Source organism: Camelina sativa, chromosome 8 (assembly GCF_000633955.1).
Source record: "Camelina sativa cultivar DH55 chromosome 8, Cs, whole genome shotgun sequence".
Taxonomy (NCBI): domain Eukaryota; kingdom Viridiplantae; phylum Streptophyta; class Magnoliopsida; order Brassicales; family Brassicaceae; genus Camelina; species Camelina sativa.
In genome coordinates, this window is record NC_025692.1 from 5732969 (window position 1) to 5742519 (window position 9551).

Below are 9551 nucleotides of genomic sequence, written 5' to 3' on the forward strand. Positions count from 1 at the left end.
AATCCAAAAAATATATCAACTTATATTTTTGGATCATTTTTTAATAATGTAGTGTTATTACATATATTTGGTCATTGTTTGTTCTCAAAGTAATATTACAAAGCCTATATAGATTATGTAATCCAAATGAGGTAGTATTATTTTACTTTAAATGATTCCATAAACAGTATAATTTTCGAAGTTTAATATGACTATATAAAATATTATGATTAATAAGTGATTGCCACTGGAATACTGTTTTGTTTTTTAATGGGCAAAACGTGTAGAAGATAGATAATGTGTCATGCTTGGCAAGCGTTTTGATACATATTCCATTTTTACGTATTGATTTCATGTGTTTTGTATATGATGTTGAGTCGAACAAATCCATTTCAGCTGGAATTCATGCTTGCCAATTTGTTGTTGCAACTTGCAAGGACACATAGAACTTCGATCTGCCAAAAAATCAACGTAAATTTTCTTTTTATTCAAATATATATGATTTAGATAAGTAATAAAATGGTGGGCTTAAAGTTAAAATGCAAAACAAAGAAATATTTTATCCATCTCTAAGAACATATTATCATGATCATAAATCTCATGCATCTTATCAAGAGAAATTATATACATTGATAAGAAGACGAAAAAAGTCATCTTAAATATTTGTTATCATATTAAACTTGAAAAGTTAATTAAAAAAAGAACAAAAAAAATAATCAGGCAAAAAAATTATAGCGTAATTTCTTGAGCATATCAATCATAATTGATATGTTTGCATTGTTTAGGATTAGCTGCACAACATATTACATGATTAGTATACTCACAAACAAATGACATAAAATATGAATTATAACAAAAAAAAATAAACAAAACGTTTTTGTTTTGCTTGATAATGAGATGTTTTATACAAAAGCTCTCATAAGAAACAATGGAGATGTGCAGGGCCGGTCCTAGGAAAATAGTGGCCTAAAGCAATTTTTATATGTAGTGTTTTCTAAATTTATGAACTATAAATTATATAATTTTAAAAATTAAAAACAAAAGAAAAAATAAAAATAATGCCTGTTTGGTGTTCGAACCTACTAACTTGAATGCATTTTGAGCCTACATAACCATCTTGTTAAGAGAAATTATTTAATAACTACTCCAAAAACTAGAATATAAGATGTGGCCTACAGCAGATGCTTTGGCTGCCTTATGGACGGGCCAGCACTGGAGATGTGTGATATTTGGTTTGCTAATAAGATGATATATATAGAGGTCATACATATTTAAGTTTGTTTTGATTTTGAATCAACAATATATTTGTGAGCAAGCCATATTTAATATATTTATTATCATCTATACTATTAAAAGGGAATATACTATTAAAAGGGAAGCATTTTTAATAAGTAGATATAGATTAAGAGATTATTACAATGAAATGCCACTGAAAACTAAATAGGGATAAGTATAAATAAGGAGCCAAACAAAATGATATTGATAGGACCCAAACAGATTGAAATTAATGGTATTACCGAACCAAAATAAAATGATATAACCCTTCCAAATCGGATGCAATTGTAATACTTTTTTTTTTTGGGTCAAAAGGATGCAATTAATACCTAACATATACATATCACATCAAAATTGGGTGCTATTAATACCTACCATACCCATAACCAATCTAAATAAATCAACTCCCCAAAATTAGCTTAGATTATGTAAGGAAAAATCTCGGAAATTAACACCACAATATCGAATAGTTAATATAATCTTAGGATGTTAACTTATTTTAGTTTATTCCCAATAAATAATAACTGATCGAAATCACTGAAAAAATATACCATAGTATGTCTCAAATTTCGAATTATGTATACAAGATTACGAAATAGTTTGTTTACTAAATTTTAGCAACTTACCAAATCTTGGTAGATAATATAATCAAATCTTGAATACTATGGTATATTCTCTAGAACATCCCGCACTTACCCACATAATTAGCACGTCATAATTTAATGTAACGTATAACACAATTCAAATTATATTGTTAAGATTAGGAAAATTCTGTTTTAGAATATCTTTCCTAAAAGTAAATATGCGGTTAATAAGTAGTCAATTTGATATTTAATTTACACATAAATTTCGGATAGTTAACATATGATCAATGTAGCATATTTTGAGGAGTAGCGTATATTAAAGATTCCTTGATTGCACAATTAACATTAAAAACAATCAAATCTTATAGATATTTTAATATTAGTTTTTAAACAAAATTTGACAAACTGATGAATAACGTAACCGACTAAATGTATCTATAAATAAGTCGTCAATTCACAATAACTCAATACTCGAAAAAAGTCCATCACCAAAAACAGAGAGGATCTTTGTGAAAACCTTATTTTGTGTGGTGAAAATTTATTTGTTCTTTGTTTTGTTTTTAGATTGTTATATGTTTAGATGTTCTGTTTATTCACTTTTTTAGTTTATGATTATTATATTTATTCTCAGTTATAATTTAAAGAAATAAGCTAATATTTATAATGTGTTTATGTAGGGTTTTAAAGTATATTTGGAGAAGCCTATGGTGTTGTCTTCTAATTTTAGGTGAGAAGTTAAAACTTTGTCATTTAAATTGTATAATAGTGATCTCAACTTTTCAGAAGATATTTCAATGGCATTCTCAACTTTTTATGTATATAGGTTAAGAGATGAAGTTGCTGGTTAAACATGACAGTACATGTTGTGATCAAAGAGTGGTAACTTCACTTTTACACAAAATTATAATTGGTATAATGGATGTAAGCCTAATTTTGTCTACAATTTATTTCCTGTAAATGCTAAGCATACATCTCACAACCAATCAAGAAAAATTTAAAAGTAAATCAATTAATTTTCTTTCTCAGATGTATATTACCAATTTCTACTAACTTCTTAGGGGTATTCTTATTGTTTTTATTTCAGGGTCAATACTTGATCACAAGTCGATTTATTGATCCATACACAAACAAGTATAAAAATTTCATAGATGTTTTTCACTTAATTTTTATCTATTTTCTTTTCGAATACTTTCTAATCCGATATTTTTATCTATATCCAGATTGTGAATATTGGCCAAATTGAGAGAATTTATCATCAAAACATCATACTCCATTCTTAACTCCAAATGCAAATGTAGTGTAAATGTATGGTGTTAGAAATAATTTTTTTTAACCCATCTACGGTTCCTCTTATGTTTTTAATGCTTGGTTCTAATTTTTTTTATATAAAACTTATGTTTATATAAGTTGTGTATGAGGAGAAGTCAGAACTGTCTTCTTATTTCATGTTAATACACCGTTTAGAGAATATAATATAAGCTAATTTCTGGTGGATATTTTAATAATGTTCATAACCTTTTTTTTTTTTTGTCAAAAGTGGTCATAACCTTCTAAGTAAAAGTTACAAGTGTATATATGCTCTTCACACTATAAGATAAAGATATTGTGTTCAAAAAATGATTCCAAACATCTTCAGAAAACTAACATTAAATGTTTTTAAATCGTAAAGAATTTAAAAAAAAATTACTTCTCATGTGATTTGTTTTCAGCAAACATGCATACTTATCTTTTGTCAAGGTTCGGATACAGTTATTAGAGATNCCATACACAAACAAGTATAAAAATTTCATAGATGTTTTTCACTTAATTTTTATCTATTTTCTTTTCGAATACTTTCTAATCCGATATTTTTATCTATATCCAGATTGTGAATATTGGCCAAATTGAGAGAATTTATCATCAAAACATCATACTCCATTCTTAACTCCAAATGCAAATGTAGTGTAAATGTATGGTGTTAGAAATAATTTTTTTTAACCCATCTACGGTTCCTCTTATGTTTTTAATGCTTGGTTCTAATTTTTTTTATATAAAACTTATGTTTATATAAGTTGTGTATGAGGAGAAGTCAGAACTGTCTTCTTATTTCATGTTAATACACCGTTTAGAGAATATAATATAAGCTAATTTCTGGTGGATATTTTAATAATGTTCATAACCTTTTTTTTTTTTTGTCAAAAGTGGTCATAACCTTCTAAGTAAAAGTTACAAGTGTATATATGCTCTTCACACTATAAGATAAAGATATTGTGTTCAAAAAATGATTCCAAACATCTTCAGAAAACTAACATTAAATGTTTTTAAATCGTAAAGAATTTAAAAAAAAATTACTTCTCATGTGATTTGTTTTCAGCAAACATGCATACTTATCTTTTGTCAAGGTTCGGATACAGTTATTAGAGATAAAAAATCGAGAATGGGAACAAGACAGAAATTTGGAAATAATTTGTTTTACTTTATGAATGTCTCAAGTTAAAAGTACAACAGAAACATAATAATATTTAGAAATCGATGAAGCCAAAGAAATACCAACCTATATAATCCATTTGATAACACACATTACCATAGTAGATTAAATGCATTTGATCCATATGAATTATAATAACNCCAAATGCAAATGTAGTGTAAATGTATGGTGTTAGAAATAATTTTTTTTAACCCATCTACGGTTCCTCTTATGTTTTTAATGCTTGGTTCTAATTTTTTTTATATAAAACTTATGTTTATATAAGTTGTGTATGAGGAGAAGTCAGAACTGTCTTCTTATTTCATGTTAATACACCGTTTAGAGAATATAATATAAGCTAATTTCTGGTGGATATTTTAATAATGTTCATAACCTTTTTTTTTTTTTGTCAAAAGTGGTCATAACCTTCTAAGTAAAAGTTACAAGTGTATATATGCTCTTCACACTATAAGATAAAGATATTGTGTTCAAAAAATGATTCCAAACATCTTCAGAAAACTAACATTAAATGTTTTTAAATCGTAAAGAATTTAAAAAAAAATTACTTCTCATGTGATTTGTTTTCAGCAAACATGCATACTTATCTTTTGTCAAGGTTCGGATACAGTTATTAGAGATAAAAAATCGAGAATGGGAACAAGACAGAAATTTGGAAATAATTTGTTTTACTTTATGAATGTCTCAAGTTAAAAGTACAACAGAAACATAATAATATTTAGAAATCGATGAAGCCAAAGAAATACCAACCTATATAATCCATTTGATAACACACATTACCATAGTAGATTAAATGCATTTGATCCATATGAATTATAATAACTTTAAAAGTTTTAGAAAATACAAGAGGGACGAGATAGTAATATATATTCAAAAAAATTCGTAGAGCTATTTTTAATTTCAACTAACAGGTATGAGACGTGAACGGTAATTCATAAAATAAAATACATTTTCTAAACTATTTTTGATCGAATACCAGATGAAAATTTCGGGTAACGAGACAAGATTTGAAAATTTGGATAACTAAATATATGTATTTTTTTGGTGAATCCTGCGGATTTTCAAGTTGTTTATGAGCTTTTCAAAATAAACAAAACATCAAACTATATATCTTATGTATTTTCCAGATATATATATAGTATTAAAATCTTATAATAATTTGTAATAGATATGACATAATTATCAAAATTTAAGTTTTCTGAAACCGTATTGTATTTATGGTAAAACAATTTATAATTAGAATTAATTAATTTTAGCTTGAAATATATTTAATAAATGAGATAAAATGATTTATTGAGCAACTAGAGGTATTTACTATTTGGGTTTAGAGGGACGACTTTTTACGGGGAAAGAAAATATTATATATGTTAGGGGGATGGCTATCGAGACATAGTTTAGACTTAGTTTTTGAAATCAATTCCGCACAATTTAGACTTGCTTTTTAAAATCAACCCCGCACGCATACGTGCAGGTCAGAATCTAGTTAGCTATAATTAAGAACAAATTAAATTAGAATATATTTGTGTAATATTCTTTATTAAATTGTTCAAGTTAAGCGTTTCTTCTATATGTAGTAATTGAAATTTATAAGCATAGTTTTGTTTAGGAAATTCCTAAAATTTGAAATAAATGATGATTTGGTAATATAAAATTTGATTATTGTTTCCATAAATATCTAAAATTGTATAACTAAAATAAAATATATTTATTATATATACAATTTCGAATTTAATAGCTTGATTTTTATGGTAACAACTTGAAATAATTTCCATAAATATTGGCTAATTATTGTTTTCTAAAAATTAATTCGTTTTATAAAAATTAATTATTGCTTTTTGATTTTCGGGTTTATATCCATGCCCAACAAATGATCCGATTTCCAAATATCCAAATGTTTAATTTCGAGTTTGTTTTAATTTTGATCCGATCCGAATTCAATTTTGTACTTCTCTTTTACTAATATAGAGATGTGCATTCTTTTAATTATTGAAATCGTAACAAAGTAGACTAGTTCGGCCCACTTAATCCGTGATACAAACAAACATTAATATCAATGAAACAAAATAAATTATTTAAGGGAAAAAATGTCAAAAAAATCATCAGCTTATCAAAAGTAGTGAAAAAAATCTTTAATTTTTATTGATTTTTCAAATAAATCACAATTTTTTTATCTTATCAAATAAAGTTTGATATTAACGAAATTTGTCAATGGAGACTAAACATAAAATTGACTTTTTAAGATAAATTATAAATTTTACAATTTAAAAGAATTTGTTAATAGATAATCAAACCGTTAAATTTGAAAATTCAAACTCATGTTTTATTTGACAAAATCAACTCGAATTTGTGATTTTTAAAAAAAATTCATGACTTATTTGGAAAGTCAATAAAAGTTAGATATTTAATCTACTAAGTGTAAAGTTCGTACTTTGTTTCACCAATTTGAATAAATTAATGATATTTTGACATTTTCCCATTATTTTCTTATTTTTTGAAATTATTGAATAAATTTGAATAAATTTGAATAAACTGAGAAGTCTTTTGCTAGTGGTGATATGACTATTGTGGAGCATGTCACAAAGCTTTTTTCAGAAGCCAAGGATTCAGAGACATCCAAGACTACTTCTGCACTTGTTTTGGCGGGTAGAATGTAAATTAGCAATTTATTATTTGTGTAAACACGAAAAATGGAAAACGTTATTATGTAAATTAGCAATTTATTATTTGTGTAAACACGAAAAATGGAAAACGTTATTATGTAAATTAGCAATTTATTATTTGTGTAAACACGAAAAATGGAAAACGTTATTATGTAAATTAGCAATTTATTATTTGTGTAAACACGAAAAATGGAAAACGTTATTATGTAAATTAGCAATTTATTATTTGTGTAAACACGAAAAATGGAAAACGTTATTATGTAAATTAGCAATTTATTATTTGTGTAAACACGAAAAATGGAAAACGTTATTATGTAAATTAGCAATTTATTATTTGTGTAAACACGAAAAATGGAAAACGTTATTATGTAAATTAGCAATTTATTATTTGTGTAAACACGAAAAATGGAAAACGTTATTTTGTAAATTAGCAATTTATTATTTGTGTGTTAAAAATCAAAAGTCAAAACTCTATAAATAGGTGTTAAAGAGATTTTAATTTTTTTTTTTTGGACAAACGATGATTCTATTCATTCAAATAGAAAACATACAAGGAAAAGAGATTTTAATAAGAGAGAAAAAAATGGTAAAATGCAATTTCGATGTAAGCTACATAGCAAATACAAAAACAACAATAGGAGGATGGGTTGTTCGAAATAATGATGGTATGGCTACACATTGGGGATCAAGTGTTCTAAGGGCAGCAATGAACTCTCTCGAAGGTGAAGCAGAGGCTCTGTTATTGGCAATTCAACAAACTGTTAATCTTGGATACACGCATTTATGCTTTGAAGGTGATTGTAAAATTTTGATGGATTGCCTCTCTGATTCTTCAATAGATATCTCAATTCACAGTCTAATCCAGGATATTAAGCTCTGCTCAAGATGCTTTAGTGACATTCAATTTTCCTTTATTCATCGTACCAATAATGAAGCTGCTCATTTATTGGTAAAGAAGGGTTGTAATAGCTTAGATTTTTATTTTGATTGTTCTAATCCTCTAATTTGGTTGATGGAAACTTTGTATTTGGACAGATTTTATTCTGAATAAATTACCTTTGTTGAAAAAAAAAAAGAGAGAAAAAAAAATAGAGGATTAGAAAAGAGAAAATTAAGAGGTTTGAGCTGCTACTACTGCGTAAGACCAATTTCTTCTAAGTAATCGAATTCAATTAGTTCCAGTTTCTCCACCGAGTCTAAGCACGGGCCGATTTTGGGCCACCTAACCAGGCCTGGTTGCTTTTGTTCTTGGTTTTTTCAATTAGCGAGCGTATCAGTAGAACACTTAAATACACAATTTCACCGTTTTCTCTCAAATAAATTAAAATAAAGGAGAAGACTTTGACGGATGATGTCCGCCGCGGTAGAGCAATCGCGTAAGAAAGCGTCTCCGTCTCCGTCTCCGTCGTGTGGGTTATGGTCTTTGCCAGATGAGATTGCTATAGCTTGCTTTGCCCGCGTGTCAAGAGTAGATCACGCGGCCTTATCAATGGCCTCAAAGAGCTACCGCTCACTGGTGGTTTCGCCTGAGTTCTACGAGACACGATCCCGGATGGGTTGCACGGAGGAGTGCGTGTATGTATTCAATGACTCTCCAATTGAGCGAAACCCGCGCTGGTTCATCCTCCGCCGCTGTGTAAAAAATAATCGGAATCGGCTGATCCCGATCCCGTCGTTCCCAACTCCGCGATCAGCGACCTTGGTTTCCCTGGGGTGTGGGATCTATGTAATTGGCGGATGGAAAAAATACTCGAAAACCGCGCTTGTCTCGTACCTGGATTGTCGGACTCACACGTGGAGCTACCTCCCTTCCATGAGTGTTGCTCGCGCTGGCGCCCGTGCTGGCGTCTTAGACGGCAAGATATACGTGTTTGGAGGCTGCGAGGAGGATCCCTCAATCTGGGCAGAGGTATTCGACCCAAAGTTGCAAACTTGGAGTAGAGTTGTTATCCCGGACCAGCTGCTGATGACAGAGGCTAGGAAGGGGGTGCAGGGGGAGGAGACTTTTACTGTGTCCTGCAACTTTCCGAGGGTAGAAGGTTTGTGGAATGATTTTAATTATTGTGCAACAGATAGATTGTTATACTGTATGCATGCCGACGGGTCTATAATGTGGTGTGACCCTCTGAGCAGGGTAAGGCAAGGGGCCATGGTTTGGAGGAATGTATATGGTTTAAATGCTCTGAAACCCTTTTTAAACATTTATTCCGATCCCGATTACAGTATGATCTCTTTCCGTGGGGAACTTGGCGGATGTGTGGCAGTGCTATTTGCTCAATCATGGTCACAAAAACGGCCTCTTTGGCTTCATGCCGGGCAACAAACTCCTCACCTCTTCTCGTGGCAACATTCTCGTCTTCTGGGACTTGCTCGTTGGGGATGCTGATCCCAAGACACTGGAGATTTGGTGTGCTGAGATTTCGATGCAGATGTGGGAAGGCGACATTTGGGGGAACGTCCTCTGGTCCGATGCTGTCTTCTCCACTTCCCCCCACCTTGGCTTCCATGTTTGCTACTCTGTTTCCTACTCTGTTTCTGTCCATGTTTGAATTAGCTGCTTCTCTACTTTTTTTTTTTTTTTTTTTTTTT

The 9551-nt window shown here is 29.6% G+C and overlaps 1 protein-coding gene across 2 annotated transcripts; it reads left to right on the forward strand.

Annotated features, from left to right (window-relative positions):
• LOC104706351 (F-box/kelch-repeat protein At5g49000-like) lies at window positions 8270-9545 on the forward strand. Of its 2 annotated transcripts, none has more exons than XM_010422541.2 (2): window positions 8270-9001; window positions 9096-9545. In XM_010422541.2, exons 1-2 carry the CDS (start codon window positions 8311-8313, stop codon window positions 9098-9100), a joined length of 696 nt encoding a protein of 231 aa, XP_010420843.1. In that variant the 5' UTR covers window positions 8270-8310; the 3' UTR covers window positions 9101-9545. The 2 variants fall into 2 exon arrangements, with proteins under 2 accessions (XP_010420843.1, XP_010420844.1); XM_010422542.2 differs by having other exon boundaries at window positions 9186-9545.